Source organism: Falco rusticolus, chromosome Z, assembly GCF_015220075.1.
Source record: "Falco rusticolus isolate bFalRus1 chromosome Z, bFalRus1.pri, whole genome shotgun sequence".
Taxonomy (NCBI): Eukaryota; Metazoa; Chordata; class Aves; order Falconiformes; family Falconidae; genus Falco; species Falco rusticolus.
The window spans coordinates 32,579,165-32,603,035 of NC_051210.1; the positions used below are offsets into that span (position 1 = coordinate 32,579,165).

General features: G+C 43.7%; 1 protein-coding gene across 3 annotated transcripts in view; it reads right to left on the bottom strand.

The window, feature by feature from the left end:
- ABCA1 (ATP binding cassette subfamily A member 1) overlaps window positions 1-23,871 on the bottom strand; it is a 97,303-nt gene that overhangs the window by 35,230 nt on the left and 38,202 nt on the right. For all 3 annotated transcript variants that reach the window (XM_037374360.1, XM_037374358.1, XM_037374359.1), the window contains 3 exons: window positions 15,253-15,374; window positions 10,956-11,147; window positions 3,607-3,693 (listed from right to left, as the gene is read on the bottom strand). In XM_037374360.1, the coding sequence (XP_037230257.1) occupies window positions 3,607-3,693; window positions 10,956-11,147; window positions 15,253-15,374 (401 nt within the window). The remainder of the gene's footprint in view (window positions 1-3,606; window positions 3,694-10,955; window positions 11,148-15,252; window positions 15,375-23,871) is intronic.

A 23,871-nucleotide genomic window follows, 5' to 3' on the forward strand; every position in this document is an offset into this window, starting at 1 on the left:
CATTGCTCTCAGAGTCCCTATCTGGAGATGCAATAACATCAGCAGAGGTGAGTCTGTACGGGCAGAAGTCTGTTTATCTCAGTAAACTCTGTGATGGTGAGAGTAAGTGAATACTAGGAAAAAAAATAAAGTAAAGGCAAGAATGTAGGATGTTTCCCAAGTAACCTTCCAGCTTCCATTTATTTTCAGTTCAGGGAACTTTAGTTCCTAACCCTCAGTGATTTTTTTCCATGGTAAACTCCTAGAGTTTTGAACATCTACAAGTGTTTAACATTCAACACATCACTGGAAATAATCTCCTCTCCTTAACTTGGCTATGGTAAACTCCATTTGGTGCCCTGTTTTTTGCACTGGCAGAGACCATGAACATTCAGTCTCTCTTTTTTATTCTGGGCCATTCAAATCCATAGACCTCTGCCATATCCCCAACTCATCTCTCTTGTAGGTTGACAAGTCCCAGCCTGCTCCCTTGTTCCTTGTACGTCGGACATTCTACTTCTAAATGTCCTAATTGCAGTTCTCTGAACTTCTTCCAGTTCCACTATCCCATTTTTGGAGAGGAAGGGCCTAGATCTGTATTCCTTATTGAACAGGAAGGCAATCAACAGCGTTATATAGTGTCATGGTATCATAGATAGATAACCATCTTACAGCTGGTTCTCTATCCTCGTTTAAATATTTTCTAGCATTTGATTTGATTTCTTGACTGCTACTGAGTATCAGGTGATGCTAACTTGGATGTTCTTGCTGTGCTGCCCAGAGCACCAAAATGCACTAATAAGGGCAAGCAGACCTGCTGAGACACATAACTGCAACCGCTCATCAGCTGCATCTCAGGAACAACTTTAGAAGCTCTGGCTCAACTGCCCTGTTTTCAGAGACAATAAGAGTGTCAAAGACCGTCTGTTGGTTTTGCTCACCGTCTATTGCTTTTGTCACCTTTGTTTAAATAAAATGCAGATGATCAAAGTGTAGGACAGCTGACAAGGCCAGCCAGCAAGAACGCAAAAAATGACAGTATGCTGGAACAATTAAATCCAAATCCACCCAAGGAAAGCAGGGTGAGAATCAGGTAAGGCCTGAGCCTCTGGCAGGCAAACCTGACCGTTCATCCATAGCACTGTGCATGCTTCAGATGTGCCAACATCTGGACAAAAATTCTTGAGCTAAACAGCTATGATGTGTCACATACACAGGGAGCCTCTATTTTTAGCTGCCTGAGAACACATAACACTGATATGATGGAAGGCAGCTGTGAGAACGACCAAAGCCTGGGGATTCAGTATGTATGTCCAGAGTGTCCTGCTTCGAGTGTACTTTCATTTCCTTACTGCTGCCTTCATCTGCACCCTGGTACCACTCAATCTGGCTCCAAAGGTTCGGTGTGGCTGACAGGACACTAGCATCATGGGACATGAATAAAAAAAAAAAAGTCACACAACAGCTTCTGTTGTTACATGGGCTCATGTGGATTTTTGGATTTGACTATTCCTCACCCAGAAGGCCAAGGCTGCATTTCAAGTGTGACTGTCTGAACGTCCAGTTCAAAAGGACCCCTTGGGGAGTTTTTGGTACCTTAGGTACCACAGCTGTTTTTTGCTCAGCAAAAAGTCAACCGCTTTAGCTAAAGTACAATAAAATCCCTAGCATGAGCAAAGGTACACAAATAGGAAGTGCAGCTAATTCCCATGAACATGTGAGGTGTTAATCATCTTGCAGAGGGACTGCATTAGCAAATACATTTTTACAACACAATTTTAAAACAGTTTGAGCAAGGAGCTTTGTTTCATCTTTGGCACCAGTATCTTTACAATTGACATGCAGAGCTGCTCTGTTCACACCACTGGAAGTATGCCATGTGTGACTAGTTACTGAGCAATTTCTTCTCCCAGACATCAGACCTGGCTCTCTTAAGTGTTTCTTAAAAGTTGCTCTTGCTCTCAGTGTTTAATCTGCCCTCCTAGGTTGATTTTCAAGAGCCCAGGGTCACAGATCCAATCAATCCCCACACTCAGAGACAAATATTTTGTTCAGACCATTCTCTAATTAAAATTCCTTGCTAGAAAGGCTCCTAGACATGGCACAAACAATAGTTCTCTCCACCCCCTCAAGCTGCTGCCCTTCGAAACAAGGCAGCAAGTCCCTCCTTTTCATACAGGAATCAGCCTGCCAGACAATAAGAAGTAACTTTCGGTCAAGCCATCTGGAGCAGCTCATTCTGTACACAGAGGAAAAAGCTGCCTTTGTTTGCACAGCAATAGGGCAGAATAAAAGGTAGTTCTGCCCAAAACAGCTGCCAAGCAAAAGGCACATTACCCTGGGACATTTTCGGCCACATCAGCAAACTGAATATCACATGGTTTCAATTATTTTTATCCCAGACAAGAAAAAAAGGCAAGCTTAAGTGACGTAACGGGAAACAGCTGTAATCAACCTCCCTGCTAGCAGCAAGAGCTCTGCTATGGTCTTAACTGAAGCTGATCCTGGAATAATCTTAATTTCACTGCAAAGGAGACCTGGCAGCAGGTTGTGGGACTCGGGGAGGGATGCGTGCCAGGAATTGTTGGCTGGCATGGTGCTAGCTACCAGCAGCTGCCCCTCCGTGGGAGTGGAGTGCGCGCTAACCTGAAGTGACCCGCTCTTATGCATGCTCTCCGAGGTTACTACCGTTCACAGCTCTGAGCTCTCTTGGTCTGATGCAAAGACGGAAGACTAGCAAAGGGGAGGAGGCGGCAGCAGCATTGTTTAGTTTAGATGGCTGCAATTTCTGCTTCAGGGAAAGAATGTTTTTGCCTACTAGCAGCACTTCAAAGTCAGAGCTAGCCAAAAAGCAACTAAGAGAAGTTTCTGGCTCACCCCCCACCCCACCCCCAGTTTTGGGCTTCTGACTCATGCTAGGCATGCAGGGCTTTTCTTTTAGTCCATCATTTTACCTGCAAAAACAAGTACTTGTAGCCTCTATAATGTCACTTTGCCCCTGCACATTTCTATTGATATTTTGCCAGAGCCTTTCCCAGCCAGTCTTGTGATGCCATTGCACCGAGTGCACCACAAGGACCAGAAAACAATTTCTGCCCCAAAAAATTAGTTAGCAAGCGGTAACTTAGAGCTACTTATTTAGATTAGAACAGCCACAACATTTCCATGTGCCATACTGTCACAGCACCCACAAACCAGTAGATATAACCAAGCAACAGTGCTGACACAGCTGGCAACTGAGTGAAAAAAATAGGAAGGAGGCAAACCTCCACATGCTGTTTGCAAGGCACTGCTAGGCAGCAGATGTACTGCGAGCCCAACAGTTGTGCTACTGCTCAGAAGTACAGCCCCACAGAAAACATCTAAATTCCTGCTCCTCACATGAGGGCCCAACCTTTAACTGTGCATTTGATCAACTCCTATGGCGTTTCTAACTTGAAGTGTCAAGGGGTCACAAATTGTGTGCTGCCGCTGCTGACACAGTAAGAATGGCTGTAGGATGAGGGCAAGTTTCAAAACAAGCCAGGGTCCCTTCCAACCCAAACCATTCTGTGATTCTTGTACTCAACTGCAGGCTAAGACAGCAACCGCTGTGACAGGTTCTCCTGACATGAAGGTGCTCCTTACCTCTTTAACAAGTTTCCCAATGCTTTCCCTCAAAGCATCCACAGTTTCTGATAGATCCCGCAAGGAGGAATTGAAAGAAAGCTGTGTCTGCAGAAAAAAACAAAAGGAAACTCAAAGTCACCGTGAGGCACAAAACCAAAGAAATTAAACTCTTTTAAATGTTATTGTAAAGAAGAGTAGTAAGGACTGTTTACATGGCAAAGTGCTTGACAGAGAAGACAGAGCTAGCTTTCTGCACAGCCTTGAGCTTAAAATACCCTGGGCTTCAGCACCCCACAATACAATGGCAACATCCCTTTCCTTCCTCACAGGTTAGGTACACAGATGCCATAACCAGAACCACCCCAGTAAAACTAAAAATGCACGCACATACACTTGCATTCCAAAGGACAGCTTGTATTACAGGTCACAAAACAAGCACAGCCTACAGTACAGCATGCTGACAGACCTGAAATCCTGCAAGCCAGTGCTAAGAAGGGGATGCAAAGTCTATCCAAGGGTGGCAAAGACCAGCTGGTAGACACAAGCTTGTAGTGGGACTCCAGCTCAGATACACAGAACTCCTGCTGCAGTGTACACCATCGTCATTGCTCAAGCCCTCCCCATCAGGCCTTAATGTTTTTTATCTAAACCTAGGACATATTTTAAAACATCCAGCTTCTAGGAAACAGCTGACAGTCACCATCATCACTAAAGAAAGACTGTCAGGTTTCCAGAATTGGAAGTCACAGCTTTCAGGAAACTTTGCTGTAGCAGGAAGTCATACTGAAGACAACTACTTGTTTCCAGTTGCTCTATATGTAACTGCGGCACCTGGGTTTTGGTTTGTGGGGTTCTTTTTCCCCTTTTGTTCATATATCTGGATTATCTTGCATGGGAAACATTTGGACATAATCCGTGTTTCAAAAGAATCAAGATTAAAATAATTTCTTAAGATTTCATGCTAGCAGCTACATGTTGCAGCATTTGAAAGCACGCTAAAGTTACAGCATTGTGACACACAGAGGAACAGCCAAGGCCCTTGACTTCAGCACACATCTCTTGGGCTGAAGCTTTTAATTTTTATATCTTTTCTTCCAGAAACTACTCCAGGAAAGTCTAAAGGCTTTCACTTGTCATAGTTGATTTGGTGGAAGGTGACAAGACCTGGTCAGGGCCAGCTGGTGTAAGTGGGCACTGTTCCATGGATCTGCTGGGGCATTTAAAACCCAGCTAACTTTTCTGAGTGCACAGTTAGTGCCTGCTCCAAAGCCAGTTGCAAATTCAGGGATGGTCTCTCTAACCTCTATGGATTTCCACTAGACAACAGTCCTTCAGGTTCGATAAATCAAAATACATCATTAAGCCTAAAAGAAAAGCAATTCAACCCCCCCACAGGCTAAGACCTTCAAGACATATTTAAAGAAGTATAGTCACCAAATATCAAAGCTATGTAGCTGCACTACCACTTGAGCAACAAGATGAGGTAGAAAATTCTAGGTGCATGTGTAACAGTAGATGTGCTTGTTCAGCTCCATACACCTAATCAAGCTCTACACAGATTTGTGTTGTTCACTGTATTCAGAGGTGATTCAGGGACAGGGTGAATAAGGAAGAGTTTTCTTATGATACTAAGTGGTTCAGAACAGTGAAGAGTCAAAAGCCAATTGCAAAGGATTAGTGAAAGGCCTCATGCTGACACACTGTTACAAAGTGCCAGACCAATTCAGTGCTGCAAAGTACATAGGGAGAAGACAGTGCTACCTTAAGATACCCTTTGACGGCTCTGAACTAGCTGCTGCTGCTCAGAAAGGGAGATCTTAGCACTACAGTGATTAAGACATATTAACATCAATATAAATGCACAGTACAATCCTGGTTCTCAAGTATTATGTGCAATTATGGGTCCTCCATCTCTGGAGGAACACAAATACAGAAAAAGACCACAAGTATGACTCGAGATAAGAACAACTCCTGAAGGAAGAACAATACACCACAGTTCTTGCAATGGGACCTGTAATGACAAATAGAAGTTATGACGGAGATCTGTAGAATTACAAGTGGGATGGAGAATGGGAACAGGAGATGATTGCTCACTGTGCCTCGCCATACAGGACTAGAGGGCTTCCAGTGAAAAGGTGTTTAAAACAAACCAACGGAGCTACTGCACACACAAGCTTAGTCAAAAGGGAGAAATTCAGTAGATACTGTGCAATGCTGAAGGTACTAAAAGTTCATGTGGGTTTGAGAAATTAGAAGACTTCATTAAAGAAAGTTTACCAGGTGCTACCAAACACCAAGATCCCAGCAGCAGCTGAGAAAGTCTGAGTTGCAAGCTGCTGAAGAACAGGACATTACATTGCAGAAGTGTTACTACGTACTTGCCCCATGGCTGCATGCTTTCAGATGCCTCCATTACAGGCCACTGCTGGACCAGCTCAGGGGAAACTAAGCTGAAAAGGACTTTGGTCTGACCCATTAAAATGATTCAACTTGCAAATCTCACCCTGAAATGTGATGAGAACCCACCTATCCATTCACACCCCATCACCCTGACCTTTCTTCCCTAAGAAATTCACAGCACTCCAAGTTCATTTCTCAACAGAACTTGCCATGATGCCATTTACAGTGGAGGGAATTATGATTTCTTTACCACCAACCTTTGCACTCTAAGGCCCACTCAGAAAGCTTCTCACAAGTCTTATCTCCAGAGACAATGACAAAAATCAATCACAAGTGGCCAGTCTTCTTCGAACAGATGAGCATGTCATGAATTTCCCTGGAAAATAACTCTTTGCAGTGGCTCATTAGGTAAAGCAGTTAATTAAATTTCTATGAAGACCCTGAGATTCTGGGCATCCTTCAGTAAGATTAGTCCCACTGCGAGAGTGTGTTTAGTAGGTGTCTACACTACGTCTTGGGATGCAGGAGACAAGAACTTATTTTCCAGTGAAAGCCACAAAACCATCACCTGTCCTTTCTAGGCATGCTGTGGAAAGAGTTCTAGTGGTTTTTGAACAGACCTGCCTTGTACAATTAGTGTTAGTGGCTGGCAAGTCATGCCTTCACCTAGACTTGTCTTTTGAGGCAGCAAATATCATAATACTCTTGAAGTACAGATTGCACTGAGTGGACTCTTGTGTGCTTGTGTGTGCATGCTACAAGACTTGAAGTAGAGATAAGTATTTGAGATGACTAGCATTGACTGCACAGTCAAGACCAGCCTTGAATACGTCCAACTGTCAGCTCCTGCTAGAAGGGATGGACAACTCCATTTCTTTAACATGCACGAGAACGCAGGTGTTTGAAATGTTGGGAGGTCATAATGGAATTCAGCCACTGTGCATCATATAGCTAGACCACTCTCATGTTTGCTTTGGAATAGTTATTACAGCTTTATACTGATCTTAACAGAACCTTTACACTGAATTTTGCAGAAAAAAAATAATAATAAAATTCACATGCTTTAGCCTTCTACTTTTCTTTCCTGGGAGTGGAAGCCCCAAAGTACAATTGCTTAAAAGCATGATACTATTATGCTTGACTGAAAACACTTTCAAAAGAGCAAAGAAAGCCACAAGTTCAGTTGCAGCCTGTATTTAAATTGAGAGACCTTTTCTAAAGCCATTTTCCAACTGAAATGCATTTAATTGTTCAATGCTTGGCTCATGCTAACCATATGACAAAATACCACCTATATTACGAAGGGAGAAAAAACAATCGGGTTTTTATACACTCACCCACACTCTTTCAACGAGCACTACACGACAGAAGTGACAACATATTTATAGCTTATTATAGACCCACACCACTGGAAGTGAGTGTGCAAGGCCCTTCTTAGGCAGTGTTGCAGAGATGAAATCCCACAGAGACAAATCTGGATTTCCTTTGTCATTTAACCTTCCCCCCAAATACTTTCCAAAACTGGGGAGATTTGCAGAGGAAAAGCTGTCCCATAGACAGATATTTCTATGATATAAGACAGTCTCCACCCATCACAGTACCAGTCCTGTACCAGGAACACCTCTGACTTACTGCTATTGCTCTTGCTAAACAGGGATGCCTGTAACGTTTCCCAAACTGTGCGGTTCTTCCATGGGACAACTGCTGGCCTAGCACAGGGAGAAAGCCAAAAAAGGAGATTTGTGTGCAAGTAATCAGAGGTACTGTTTTGCTGCTGTTCTCAAATGAGCTTCTCCAGTCTCACTGACTACAGCCAGTGTAAGGCAAACCTCAAAAAGCGAAGATATGTCCACAAGCAGATTGTACAAGATGCCCTGTGCTCAGTACTACTTATTGTTGGCCAAAAGGCTTCAGAGAATCAGTGAAAATTAAGGCATGGGTCCCAGAAAAGGGAAACTGATTTTTTTTTTTTTTTAAAATGTTTGCTGCTTTCAGTAGAGTGAATGCTCAGTCAAGAAGAAAAGCTGATCCTTTTGCCTTGGTGCCCTTGATCACTCCCATATATTCTGCTGGAGTTTGATCTAAACAGCCCATCTCAAATGGGTTCTTACATAAGAAAGAATAAGGAGACACACCTCAAGCTCCCTACCATGCCTCTATGTGCTGGTGCTCTCACCCTACACAGAAAGCTAAAGCGAAGTCATACAAAGGGTCAGTGGCAGAGCTAGGAAGCTTAGTACAGTTAAGACAAAGAAGGACTCGAAATTAAAATTTTCTGCTATTATTGTACTTTGGGCAATGCTCAAGCTGTTCTGGATGGAACTGATGAGCAGGTAAGACTTTATTTTTCGCCTTTTTTAGAAAAAAAACCTTGTTTAACAGTGCTGTGACATTTAGAGCTCATGCATTTCACCATGCACACACCTTATTTTCCTTTTTAAAACTCTGCTTTGTCTGTAATTTGCTAGTAAATAGTGTTCTGTTATGAATTACCTAGAAAACTTACAGTTTTCCTCAGGCTGCAGATGTGCACACACTTCAGGCTGGCAGAAGCAGGTGTTGACATCAAAGTCTCAGCCCACACACACAAACCCTGGCCACTGGGTTCTCAGTGTAGCACCATCCCTTTCACATTTCAGCACAAGTGTTTGTGTAAGCACACAATCAGGTCAGTCACTTTTAATCTGGATCAATTCCATGATGTAATTTACTTCATCATCTCACAGAGGGGACAACAAACAGGAATGCACAGGGGCAGGAACAAGCAGGTGGATCCTAGCCTGAGTCTCCTGGGTTATGACAGTTCAAGAAACTATAGCCACTCTACTGCCCAGATACTTGAGTGGCAAAACCTCCTGGTTTTGTATTCAAGCCCTTGGTGTTTGCACACAGCTGCAAGTCCTTTTTACCCCAATTATACTGATCTAATCATATTAAGAAGCTGCCCCTCCATAAATCACAGAATGCTGCAACCAACAGAGCCCAGGTCCCATTATATGAGTCAAACCCTGCCTCTCAGTTACTGCTGTACCTGCATTTGATTTGGCCCTTACTTTTACTTGCTGAAATGCCATGCTGTGAAGTATCAAGGGGATTAAGTAAAACAGTTAAAAATAAATCTCTGGACAAATTGTTGGCATTGGTTCACAGGCTCTGTAGTAGACATGGTGCATGCTGTCTTCAGTGTGCATGTCCAAGATTTGACCCACAGTGCCTTTAATGATAAACTATGTCATAAAGCCTGCTTTGTTCTTGAGCAGAAAGTTCCCTCTTTGTTCAAAGATGTTACTGCAGGTCAAAGCACTTCTTAACCTTTAAAGACACTAAGTTTCAAATGTGCTGGTCATGAATGATCATAGAGTTAATTCACCCACTTTGTCTGGCCACATTGAAGCCAGTTGGTTTTTCTTTCACTCACCTGCATTGCAGCAGCTTAACTAGAGGGTAGCCTGTGACATTTTTCTGAGCAAAACTGTGGACCTTACAAAGACAGTGTGCAATACACAGCAGGTTTAGAGCTGCTGGCTTCTGGACTGGAGCTTTTTTTCCTTTGAAGCTGAGATCATGAGCCAACTTCTCAGAAGTCCCCTGAAGTTGCACATAATGTCTTAATCTACTTTTCTTTTGCCAAGTGGCATAGAGTGGCTTGTTACTGCTTTCTCTCACCAACACAGATGTAACAACAAAGATACACTAAGTACCTGCTTCTGTCAGCCAAGTTGTAGATATTTCCATAGATGACAAAAGCAAGACTGAGTCTCCAGAGCGCCCAGAAGACCAATACTAAGTTGTACTGTAGCCGGCTATTTTCATCCCCCTTGGTCCCCGAAATTGTAGCAACTCTGAATGATTTGAAGTAACTGCATATATATACATCTAACTGAACAGAAAAAACTGCCTATAGCCATTCCTTTTCAAACAGCCCATCTTTGTTCTGGGGACAATTTTAGTGCTGTTACCTCATCCCTTAACACTTATGATTATCTTGCTCTTCCAGCAGCAAAGAAAAAATGCAGATGGAGGACACGTGGAGAACAGAAGATGAGCTGTGGAGAAGTAACTAGCCACTATGTACTGCACAGAAGAGTAATATGATTCCAGTACTTGATAATGACCCTCTTTGACTGGGGACAAAGCCAAGCAAGTGGTACATGACTTTTGGTCCTGAAAGGCTCATCAAATCTGGAAACACACAGAGTCAAAGTGTTTATTTCTTCCACAGCAGACAATAGAGTGTTTGTTTTAGTGGGCAACAGAGTGGGTTCTGTGCTCCCTTCTTTTCTCTACTGATATTTCCAGCACTAATTTCCTCAAACTTTTGTATCTTACCAAATATCACAGGCCTATAACAAAGCATCACTGGGCTTGCACAGAAAAAAGAGTTAAGTCTGCTCCAGTCTCCAATCATCCTGTGAATGATGTATTTTCCTGAAGTTCAATGAATTCTTGGTCCAAAACCCATCCAGTTGGTCAATCTTCCAAACGGGGCTTTAAAACTTCACTCTTTGTATGAATTAGACCTGTGCAAAGGTCGTGGCTTGCCACTGGCTAGAAGCTGCTGCAGTCTGTGACCCCATGGCAAGGGCAGAGGGTGATGGTTTTATCACTCAGCACAAGCTGGTCTAACATCTGGGCTCATTCCAGCCAAGACACAACATCTAACTAAAACACAGGGACAACGAAGAGCCTGTTTGTTAGTACACAGCACAAATATTTTCCTCTTGACAAAGTGAACAGTGGACCACACACATTTGTGCTCTGCAGGTACCACACTGCAACAGGAAGGGTAGGAATGACAGGAAGAAGCAGTGCTGTTCATGCTCCAGCGATAAAGACCATCCTTCTGCTTTCTTACTGCCAATGAACCATTCACTCTGGAAATGCAGGGATGAAATCCTAGACTGAAAGCCCTAGAAAATGTCACTGTGTCAACAATAGCCTCTCACAGGTGGGACCAGTGGACTTACCTGAAGGGGCTTCAAAGGATTCAGGTTAGCACGGAAGGCTTGTTCGGCTGCACGGAGTTTTTCTTTTGGCAAGGTGCAAACAAAGGCTTCAGAGTCCATGGCTGCTGTCTGATTTCTGATTGTAAGAAATTCAGACAATGTTGAGCTATTGCAGAGATCCTGCAGCTGCATTCGGTAACCATACACAATGACCTGGAAAAGTGGGGAAGTCAGTCAGTCTCCCTTCATGTAAGACACACAGCACAGAGTTGGTTATCACCTAAATAAAACTAATCCCTACCTGGAAGCGTTACGAATGGTAAGAGGTCATTCTTTCCTACAGATTGCACAGCCCTGACCCATGCACAACTCAATGCCAAGAAAAACATGTTTCCCCACAGAGTACTTGGGGAAGAAGTCCTGGGAGAGGCAGGTCTCTCTCCACTTCTCCACGAGCATGTACAGAAGCAGCAGTGATCCTGTCCTCCACAGCAGCCATTTCCTCCAACCAAGGGTACACACATTGCCTAATCTTGAGTCTTCTGGGAACTGAGCCACAGAAAAAAATAACGCTTGTGACCAGACACAAGTCTGGCAAATGTATGTGAAGGGCAAAAGACCTATGTCCCAAACTCCTTAGATGTATCTGCCAGCTACATTTTCTGTGCTGTTGTGGATCAAGATCACTCCTCCCTTAGCTCCAAAGTATCTCTTCACTAATTGCAGAGAAAAACATTTTGCAGTGTTTTGAGGCAGATAATGTATCAGTGGAAAAAGTTATCTTACTAGCTGCAACAAACAAGAAATAATACTCTAGTCTTCTTTCATGGGCTTATTTTACTTAAGGTGATTGTTTTCTTGTCAGTAATGTTTCCTAATCCCCAAGCAACCTCCTTATTAATGAAAGAAATGCAGAAAATCCCTTCTGAACTATCAGTCCCTTTCAGACCTGATGGCCTAGTTTATTTTATTAAGGTCAGTTACATGATTTAGGTTTGCTGAACAAACAGGTACATGTCAAACAGGTACACACTTCATAAAGGTGATAAATTCAAGGAAAATCCAGAATCCCCTGTTTGAAAGAGTTTGTTTGCCTTGGGGCTAGACAGGAACAAATTTATTGTAAATGCACGGGTAACAACAGCTTTGCACTTAATTTCTTCCTTCTGTTCTTTTGTAATACCCAGCATGCATTGTTCAACTTCCAGCAACAGCTAAAGACAATTGATCCACATCCCAGAAGAGTTAACAGCTCCTGAATCATGCTGAGAAGTCTGAAAATTTTGTCTTTCAAAACCAAAATGGCATCAACAGTCCAGGGGCAAAAGCGCACTACATTCAGAAAACAATCAAGATGGAACTGACAGGAGAGAGAAGAGATTTATAAACGCAATACTTGTGCAAACCTTTAACTTTAGTCTGCATCCATATGCCAAAAATAGGATGTTTCCATGCTGCACGCTCAGCTGAATAAATTGGATAGCTCTCGCATTCAAAAAGGCTGGCCTTTAGAAATAGTCTGGGTGAGTTTTTTGCCAGCAGAGATACTGTCACCACTGCAGCCATGCTGAAAAAGGCATATTCCTGTGGCACTGCAATAATGCTCAGGAGACCTGGGCTGAGTCTAAAGCAGCTTCCCTGGGTGGGCATACAGAAAACCAGTGTCTCTCAGTACCTTGGTGCTCATTCCAAACATTGAACAATCTTTCCATCTTCTCCTATGTCTGTCCATCTTTTTCACCCAGATTTTAAGCTCTTTTGGAGAAAAGATGCTCTTTCCAAACAGTGAGGTCCACAGCATGTCATCCTAGAACAAAGGCTTTGCCTACCCCTGCACACTGAAACACCCAGTCACACCCAGCCGGTTCTCTGCAACCACTTCAAGTTGTCTGAAGCCACGGTGTCTTCAACAGGCAAATACATTCTAAATGACAGGTTAAGTCCCCTGAGGACTCTCAAAATACCAGGCTCATGTCTGAAAGCAGCCGCAGGTGATTGTTCTGTCCTCAGGTCACATTGTTCTCTCCAGGACTGTTCCTGCTGCACGAAACAGGGATATTTCTTCCAGGCAGCATATACCCCAGCCATTACCATTTACTCCTTGCTGCCATTCAACATGTCACACTGCAGACCTGGCCCAGGACCTCACCGTGGCTCTGTAGCTTTTCACAGGGTAAAGACCTGCTCCTGCCATCCAAGCCATATTAGAGCTGTACAGCCACACCTGGACAATGGCAGCACATCAGACTCTATTAGATAGCTGCCTGCCCACTGCTGATCCAGGCTTTCCCCAAACCCCACACCCTTCTGAGCACACCTGCCACCATCGGGCAAACACAAAGTTGAGCCACTCTGCCTCAGCAAGCAACATACCCATCAAGACAAGGCTCTGGCCATTTTCATGTATTTGCACTGAATGCAGTATGCTGGATACATGACTCTGCTTGGCATGTTAGAGTACTGCCACTGCAGTAACACCAGTGACCAACCGTCACACCTCCTTGGTGATTACAGTTCCTTATTTGCTTGCAAATCCTAACTTCTGGGCTTGTTGAACAATCACAGGACACTAACAGACTGCAGGAGAAGGCTGTATTTGATGCGAGTGCTTTACATACTCTGAATAGGCCCTTCTATATGACCTTATGAATGAAGCTATGACCCACTCATACAGTCAGAGACCAAACAACTCTTGCCTATTAATTCTGTAGTCACTATGCAGCTCAGTAGTGAGGTCACATCTCCACCCCAGATCTCCAGCAAAATCAAAGGGGTTCATTTTGTGAGTCAAATAGTCATCCTGCAGGAAGACAGAGCTCTCAGTTATCTGTATTAGAAAATGCTCAAAGAAAGGTTTGGTCTGCCTCCTCTGCAGCTTACTGCCCTGTTGCTCACATTAGCTCTTCCTGCAATCCCAGAGCACAAAATGCTGTTAAGACTAAACAACATCACTCCCAGTGTCCTTGGCAGAATCAGGACAAAAATTCCACAAACAAGAACAAAGCTTCAAGCACTCAAGGAAGAACTAGCTAACCGATTACCCCTTCGCCACTCTTCAGATACAGTATGTAGACAAAACCTAAGCTTTTCTTCTCCTTCCACTGGCTTTGCCATATACAACCAACATAATAGGGCAGTCACATGACAGAAGGTCAAAGTTAGCTTTTTTTGTCTCTTTAACAATCATTCTGCCTTACCAACAGCTAAGGGAGAATGACTATGTTGAAGCCTTCTGGTTACCCTTCCAGAACCATCCATAGCACAATTCTGTTTTAATCTAGCTTGAGTTTCAGCAAATCAGTTTCAAGTAAAACAAAAATTATAGCCTAAAATGGGCAGGAAATTTTTCCACTTTTTTTTTAGTAGAACACATCCTTAACTTTTAGAATTAATTATCAAACTGCACTAAACCAGATGGCTTGAGAGAATCCACTGAAAAATGAGACAATGCATGCGAAGGGGGACAGCATCTGTAATTACATGAAAACAACGTCTGGAAGGACTACTAATCAACTCCACTTCAAAGAAAAGATCTGATCTGGAGCTGGGAAGCAGAATGGATTTCCTCCTCCTTTTGCACATAACCTTTTGCACTGCCCTAAGAGAACAACAGGTCTTCCTTTGAAGTCGGAAACAACCAGTTCTGACTTCTGCATTAGAAAGGATGCTGGCGGACCAATTCATCCAGCCTAGCAAAAAACATGTTCTGAGCTTGGCAATGGCAGACTGCCATCCCAAGCCAGGGGCTCCAGTCCATTGTCACCACTGCCTATGTTTATGAAAGCAATGACCGTAGCACTCAGGAATTTCATCTGAGATCAGAGCTCTCTTGTACTACATAACATACAAGTATACTGTCTTGAAGACACAAATCAAAAAGCATGCCTCCTTCTGCTGCACAGGAATCAAAGACACAGCAACACACAGAAGCCATGCTCCAGTCCATGCCGAGTGACCAACCAACCACCCCATTTTCATTTCTAATAAAAAAAAAACCAAAAAAAACCCAAACAGCACTAGCAACCTCATTAATGTTTTACTTGGGTAAAAAGAATAGGAAAGAAAAAATTAAATTTAGCCTGAAGGGCATTAGGCTATTTTCTTGTGCAGATCAAACATTTGTACATGGGTCCTTTTACAGTTTCCAACCAAATAAGACAGTAAATTGAGGGCAAGAGGGAAGAGAGAAGCAAGGATTACATGTTCCTCTGTGTTTGTACAACACCTAGCACAGAGGTGTCCTGCACGGTGGACCTTGGCACTAGGGTTAAACAAGCAGTAGACAAGCATTACATTAGTGGCTGAAAGTGCTCTTTACCTGCTGGAGGTTGACCTCTGCATCCAGTAGCTCCTCTACTGCAGATGATGGCATGGACACATTCTGATGAAGGAAGTCTGAGAACGTCTCATTGTCAACCAGGAAATCCCGAAGTTTCAAGTCTGGAAAGTGACAAAACAAGCAACATTCTGGTCAGGGCAAAGCCAAAAGGAAACTCATGTGAGAGCTCTGAACAGGAAAAGCAAAGCTGACAAATAGGGGAGCGGGAATTACACAAACCATAGCACAAAGGGAAAAGAGAAGCTGCTGGCAAAGTACTCTGAAACTTGGCAGCTTTCAGAGACGTCAATCCACGATGTCGATCTCAAAAAAAATAAAGAACCTTTAGAAACAACTCCCTTTACTATCATTACTTCAGCTCAATTTGCACATACATACACAGAAGCAAGATACACCAAGCTGCTCCCCTGGGGTGAAACCTACTCCAGCATTAGCCTTGCACAAAGATTCAGCTTCATTTAATCCCTGTGTTATCAAACACGAGACTGAGCTGGTGCATGGATCACCGAGATGTTTACTAGCCTGTATTTAATTATGTTAATGGTAGATGTATTTTGCCATAAATTTCAAAGCCTGACACATGCAGACAGACAAATACGATATAGAATCACACACAGATTTAGGAAGCAGTTTTAACCACTCAGCAAGATTTCTGCAAATGCTTTTTAATTGCATTTTCTTTTGCAAAAGCTCTACCTTCTGAAGCCATTGGTGTTTCAGCTCTTGGCTTTAAAACCAATTTGTACCTCTGTCACATCAGAGGGGTACCATCTGGAAAATATAATTCTATAACACTACTGAAGTTCACGAGCCTGAAGCTTAAGCAACTGATCCTCACACCGTTTTGAGTTGTTTTGTGGTGTCTGCGTGTTTTGTTGGTTGGGGTTTTTTTTCAGAGCGAGCACAATTCTGTCTTTACTATGCTTAAATAACAGTAATAAGGAAAGCAGCTGTGCCAGGAGGAGCTGAGAGAGAAAGTCTCATGGGATTTACCAGGGTGAAGATTTCCAGACTAAGCCAAGTCAACCAGCAAGGTGGCACACTGCTTTTTCTACTTTAGGAAACCTAGAGAGGATGCCACAGCCCACTACTAACAATGGAAAACAACAAGCTCCAAGGGGGGAAGTAAAGCAAGGGAGCCCCAGGAGTTTGTACCTTCCCCCTCCTATACGGAACAGCTGTAACCCTCCTCCCCATTCATGTTTTTTTTGCTTAGCTCGGCAGGCGATACTCTCAAAGCCCAACGCTCAGAAAAAAGTGTACTGGGCAGCCAGGGTGCCACCGGTGGTAACGGGGAGGCTGGTGGCCCGGGTGCCACTTCTGCTTCCCAGGGCCAAGGCTGGCAGAGCAGCTGGCGAGGGGAGGAAGCCACACGCTCTGCTCTTGCGGCACAAAGCACGCAGGGTTACTGACGGTCATTGCTCCCTCATCTACATATCCAGTTACAAATTCCCTGTTGCCTTTTTGTTCCACTTGAAAAAGTATATTACCCCCTCTCTACTGAGGCGACGCGGAGGTTACTCTGGGACAAAAGATTCTCCCTTGCCCTACTCTCTCCCCCTGAGCAGGACCACTCAGCGATATACTGGTTTTGATCACACTGTGCAAGTGTCTCACTGAACCCCAAAAACCAACCACTATCCCCTCTCTTAGCCTGGGGAGAAACTGGGAAAAAGAGCCAGCTCCTGCAATAACATAAAAATGTCCTTTTCTTTCGAGCAGAGGCTAAAGCACCCTGTTTCACCACAACTGGAAGAAAAATTCCCCCCACCCTGACTCCTTGGTTACTTCCTAAATGTGCTGAACTCCCTGAACACTTTTGCAGCTTGTTTATTTTTTGGTGAGATCATCAACAGTTCAGAAACTCAGATGGACAAAAGGGGTAGCTGGCTGAAGGCACACTGGCAAGCAGGGATCAGATGTTTGCAATCTTTTTCATTTAATCTGTCTCCATTTAAAATATTTTTAAGCTCCTCTTAAAGGGCCACACACCTTTTAAAAAAATGTAATAAAGCAATAACTCTCCTACTTTGCTGTTTCCTCACTGTTGTTTTGCTCTTGGGTTTGCCTAGGCTTTTTTGTTTGTGGGTTTCTTGCCATAGAGAAGCAGGCTTTTCTTGGTTGGGGACATACTCTACAGATAATTGCAGGAAAGCAACCTGAACTACATTGGGATTACTTCTGGCCTGTTCATAATCATGATGGGGAGTAACAAAGAGCCTGACATCCTCCACAGCTGTAATTAACCAACCCAGCATTAACAGGGCATTTCTCTGCTGCCTTTTTGTCATGCCAAGCATTTTCAGACTTGCTTAGCATTAGAACTTGCTGAAAATTGAAGCTGCCTTCCAAGGCAACTTCTACAAACATCTGAAGGAGTTTTCATCATCATTTGGAAGAAAACATGAAAGGAACAGAACATACAGTTACCAAAACTTCTTGTGGGACAATGCTTGGCTTCCAGCCAGCTCATCACAAACTCGTGCTCACTGGTCACAGCCCCTCGTCTGCCCAAGATCGTGCATGGAAGCTCTGCAAGACCAAGGGACTTAATCCAAACACCACAATCCTGCTGCAGTGCCCTAAGCAAATAGCCAGCCTTCCTTACCATGCATTTTCTCCCCCACCTCATCTGGTCCTACTTCCAGCACTTGTGGCTTAGCGTCTTACGCAATCCTCCTCAATCATGGAGGCATGCATAATGGCTTGCACATTAAACCACAGAAAAAATCCGAACACTGCAATCAAGTCTAAATTCCTGCCCTGGATACTTCAAAAATACAAGAGTTAATAGAGGTTTCCTCTTGAAAACAGCCATTCTCCTCCAAAACTGCTTGCCCACTAGGGCCTAAGGAAATACAACAGCATTAGTTAAAAGAACTCTAAAAATAGAAAACAAAAGGAACAGGCAAGTTTTTTTGAAGGCTAATGTACCAAGCTTACCTAATAATGCGAACATTGGGAGTGGAAGAACACATTTTACAACGAGAGGCCTAACTACTACAGTATTGTCCTGCCATAAAAGCTCAGACACATTATCAACTTACTCAAAAAATGTGAGGCAAAATATGTCAACTCAAACGTGATTTAACTCACACATCTCTCAAACTTGAGACTGACCAAGAGCATCGGTATGGTCAGCTATTGACATGCGCAGCTCTGGCTAGCACAGAGCAGCTGTGGCATCCCAACAGCACATCGGATAGAAGTCGCTCCACACACTTTTTCTGACCTGGACTTGCAGCCTCTCCTTCCCTCTCCTCTTTATCTTCAACAGAAAGCCATGGGGGCCACAGTCCTGCAGGCTTCCCCTCACCACAGGGTATGCCCTCCTGGTTAATGAGAGAAGCCGCAGGCACAAATGTGAAGATGAACTTGAGGTAAGACTGAGCAACCACACTCAAAGACTGTCAAATCTGATGTGAACCATCTTGCCGATTCAGTGGCGAGATGAATGTCTGCAGGAGAAATACTGAGGTAGCTTGTCCTCATGGTATACAGTTTCAGTTCCTGAACCCAAGGGAGCAAGAACAGAACAGCAGAGAACATAAACAGAGGCTTTCCTTATAAACCATGCAAATAAACCCCAATACCAGCAGGCCTAGTGGGGCTGAAATGCTTTTTTCTACCTAGCTCCAGCTCAGGCACTACTGCAAAGCAGGAGACAGTCCCCATTCATGTGAAATACAGTGCAAGGAGAAAGGTCCTCTCTGAAGTCACATAAGGGAGTCTCCAGCAAAACTGAAAGCTCCCAGAGCTGGAAGTCTTGTGCCTTAACCACAAAACCACTCTTCTCTGAAGTCACAGGTCAGGATTTGATAATTGCATGTGGCAGCATTTCAAAGATACTGACTTCATGAAAGGCACAACCGTCCTTCGTATCCACATGGTTAAAACCGACCATGGGGGCTGAATTCTGTGCATGGAAACCAGAAACTCTCGATTTTCAGATTGCAGAGCATCTCCTACAGGACTAGCACACCATTATAAATCTTTGAGATGTAAATTTTCCTGACAGCTCAGCCTTTTCCAGCACCTTCACGCCTCAGCACAGAGCTAGGCTGATCATTCCTTGTTTGAGAATCAAATCATTGTGACAACAGAAAAAACCTCCAATGCACAACTACAAGGAGCTCAAGACATCCGCATGAATTAGCATTGCTACATTATTGCTTAAATCAAATAGCAAAACAAAAAAGTTCATTATAAAAAACAGCAAGCCAGTGCTATGTGGGCTTTTTCTGTTCCATGCAGATTAGAACTGAAGCATTGATTGTGCAGTGAAGAGTGTCCGTGGTCCATACATTCTCCACAGCCAGAGGTTTTCAGCATCCTCATTCTAGAAACACACCCCCAGTTACTTTCACAAGCTCAAGAGGTGCCTCAGTGCAGGAAAGAAAGAAAAACCACAGCCAGGAAACAGTTTTAATTTGATCTTACTACAAGTATGACCATGACAGGTCCCGCTGTACACTGTGATCATTTCCAACAATAGTGGGAAGATCCCCAGACACGTGGGACAAAGAAGCCTGTGGGGACAGGTTACAGAGCGAGACTACTCTCCTCAAACTTCTCCCCTGTTCTTTCTTGCTTCACTTAGAAGCACAGAGGGCTCATACCTTCCTCCAGAAACTTCATGGTGCAGTGCCCCATGTAAACAATAGGGTAGAAAACCAAAACCCCATGGAAATTGTGGCTACAGTTTTCATATCCTGAATGCTACCTTCTAAAAATAAAAGACATACAAGTGGTATTCTAACATTATCTCAATCCACTGTAGAGTATACAGCTCACCAGGTCTGACTTCAATTTGTGTGGGTTCTGCCCGAAGGGTTTGTGCCCATTATCTACAATAAACCAGATTTTCAGCCAGTTTAAAACTAGCAAGCTCATTGAAAACAAGTAAACAGTCTGATCTACTGTTTACTTCCTGGCTTCACAGCTGCTGTAAATACCCACAAAGAACTGGGTGAAAGACGGAGAAAAAGGCGACTCATGCCATAAGTTAATTCAGAAGCTGAGAGGAAAGCAAGGCAGTGTGTCCCATCGACAAACATGACTATCTTCAGGGGATTTTACTCCCTGATAGAACATACCAGGCAGAAAACAATTATGTTATTTTCTGGATATCCATTGTGGTTGGAGGATTTACTAGCCTTTGGCTAAGCCTGTATTCCTCACAACCAAGTACCAAGGTAACAGAGAAGCTAGTGTTAGATTATGACCCTTTATTTCTCACCACACAGATCATTCATAGGGCAACCCAATGATTTCCATAACAGCAGTATTAAGGCATCACAGCAAGATGAAATGGTGACACAGGATGGAGTATGAGAAGTTTCAGCTTCATTCTTTACAGTCAGCAGGTTTCCACAAGTGCCCAAATGAGACCAGTCTGTACAAGCGGGTTCCCAGCACAGCACAGGCAGAGGCACCTGTCTCCACCAGTTAACAGAAGGAGCAAAGCTGAGGAAGAATGACAAGTGAGCTACTAAGGCATTTTCTTCTCCCTGCACAGAGTTTGGATTCACAGCTCCCGGTTCCCTACTCACATAAAATCTACAGCAAGGGAGGTGGGTGTGCAGCACCTCCATAGTGCTCTCACATGAGGGCTGTATCTCAGGCGCCCACGCCAGCCTGATTGCACAGCCAGCTGTCAAGCCTGTGCAATACGGCTCCACAGCACCCGGGCGAGATCAGAGGACAAGATCATGAGGCTCCCAGGTTACACAGGCCTGCTTCATCCACAGCATCCACTGGTCATACACCCAGCAACAGGTGTTTTTGCAAGCACATGAAGGGACCGGAGCTGAGACCAGGAGCTGAAGCTCCAGCAGCTGAAAGCATTTACTGGTAGCACATGTGATTACTACAAGGACTCTGGCTACAAACCTGCCTTAGCTTTCAGCAAACCCTCACACAGTGAGGCAGCAGGCAGACAAAGTGCTGCCACAAAAATCCATACACTGGAATTTTGTATTACTTTTTCAATGAAGTATTCCTCAGGAGTACATGACTGGTGCATTTGAACACTTCAACTGATTTTGTGCTCATTACTCAACACTGATTTATAAACAGAAGGTGCCCAAAGCTGCTTTCCATAGAAATAGAAATAGGCTTTCAAACAAGTTCAACAGTGGAAACAAAGACAGAATGTCTTATGAATTGACAATCACCCAGAGGAAACAGCGATCTAATGGTGAAGCCTGTTACAGCATTGTACCCTACTGAGCCAATGACCCTTGTCTACAATGTGAAAAGCAAACATTTCAGATGGGCCAGTGCTGGGCAAGGAAACAAATTTAATCTGCCCTCATTATATTCCTAACTTTGGACAAAGTTTCCAGAAAGCAGGATAAAACAACATTTTTAAAGGTTGGTTGTTTTTGTTTTTTTTTTTTTTTTTTAAAAAGCAATTCCTGTGTTTTCATTTTCCTTTTCTTATAAGGTACTCTTTCCCCCTGTGTGGTGGGAATAGCTCTCAGAGCTGCCTGTATCCTTATTGATACTGGCAAGAGCTAAAACTGTCCTCTGAACAAGTTGGACAGCTGTACCCTGATATGCTGACAAGAAATCAAGCTGCTCATCAGCAGGCCTGTTGTGCAGGATCGGCTAGTGTGAAAATACAAGCCTAATTTGCTCACAGTCAAAGTGCTGTTCCTTCTGCGGCCATGGCTTGACGTGTTTTTACAGTAGGCTACAGCTCTGCTCTGTGTCCATCAGGCTGCAATGGTGCTGCCTCTGCAGACCTTAACTAATACACAAGTGAGCACCTGCTTAACCAGAGCCCACCATTTCCATATATTTGCTATGCCAAATGGTGATGTGAGAAAAGAGAGGGCAGCCTGCCACCCACTTCCAGCAGCTAGGTTCTCTCCTGGAAGAAAGGGGAATGTTATGCATTCCCTCTCATTTTGGGACTGCAGGCACTGGGACGACCATCTATTCCTCTACAAGTCACCACTTTTGCTTAGAAGAGTTTTAAAAAAATAGCAGCCAGCACAACCACTCTAGCAGAAAGCATAGCTGACACCGTGTACTGGTGTATGCACAAGAGACCAGTCCTCAGTTAGCTTTCAGTGGAGGCACGCTGGCTTCAAGGATGCAGAGCACATTTAAGCCAGCTGGGATCCCACCTTCAACCTGCACGGAAAGTCAGCTGCAAACATGAGGCTCATACCTCTCTTTGGGTAGAACTTTAAGTCCTAAATACTTGCATGCCCCCTGGCCCAACACACATGACAACAGAAAGACGCCACATCAAAAAGCAAAGACAGAAAGCACAGAAGCAATAGTCACAGGGTGGGCTGGTCACCAGCACCCCTGCCAGGAAGCACAGCCTGCTGAGCTTCTGCCTGTGAAGGGATACACCCAACACCTCCCCAGGCCCTGTGTCACACCACAGAAGAGATAGTTTTGTGTCTTCCCCTGCTGCAAGACAAATTCTGTTATCAGCACAGACAACTGTGAAATGCAGCTTGCCAATAAAAAAAACAGAAAAAAAAATATTATTCAGGTTTCTAACACTGCAAAAAAACGAAGCAGGCTAAGTATCTTTACTGCATTGGTTTAAAAAGCAAATCCCAAGCAGAGCTCCCAATCGCACAGCCGTGATAACTGCTTGAAAATTCTCCTGCTAATTTTCACAAAACAAAGACAGACTGCACATTCTTCAGCCTTTGAATGGGCTTGTCAGCCACAGAGATGGCAGAACTCAGATGTAACCAGATACAAGACTCGATTATTGCAACAAGTTTACACAAGTGGTACAAAGAACACATTTAGGACTGGTACAGGCTATGGAGACTGTGTCTAAAGGTCAAATCCACCTTAGACAAGTGCTTCTAATGAGAATGCTTTGCTGTTAAGAGTGGATTTTGGCTGCGCTAGGAACATTACGACCTAGATAATACACAATTTTAGATGTTTCAAAACATCAACCCAGACATAGTAAAATACATTTAAAAAAAAAATAAAAATCAATAGACAGGCTGGAAAACAAACACCATGATCACATCCAGCCACTTACCACTATTTAATGACAAACACTGGTGTGAGCATACAAGGAATAACATTATAGTATTAAAACTTATGGAGCTAAGCAGAAGTTGAAAGTATGAGCTGTGACAAGGAGGAGCCCATCCAGAATTCCTTGCACTTGAGCAAGTGACCTTTAATTCAGTGGAAATTCAATTCACAGGAAAAAGTAGAACTGGACATTTGAATCAAATGACCATTACTAACAGCAGAAGGCTTTTCATGAGCCGGCTATGTCAGCATGCATCTGGGAGGCTTCTGGTTCAAATGCAGACAGAATACACGTAGATCAGAACCATTTTAAACACCCAAGACAAGCAGGCAGAACCATTCCAGCAGTGTCATGCTACTTGAAACTTATCATAGCACCAGCTATCTGGTTTTAAAGGGTTTCCCCACAAAACTGGCATGGGTAACAATGAACCTCAAGGAAAATAGCAAACAGAGCTGCCCAGGATCCTGACTGTACTGTACTTGTATTTGTTTCGCCTTACATAGACAGGAGATGAGAAAAGAAAAAGTCATCCCTCCCTTGGGTGAAGCCTTACCCTGCCATGGCTC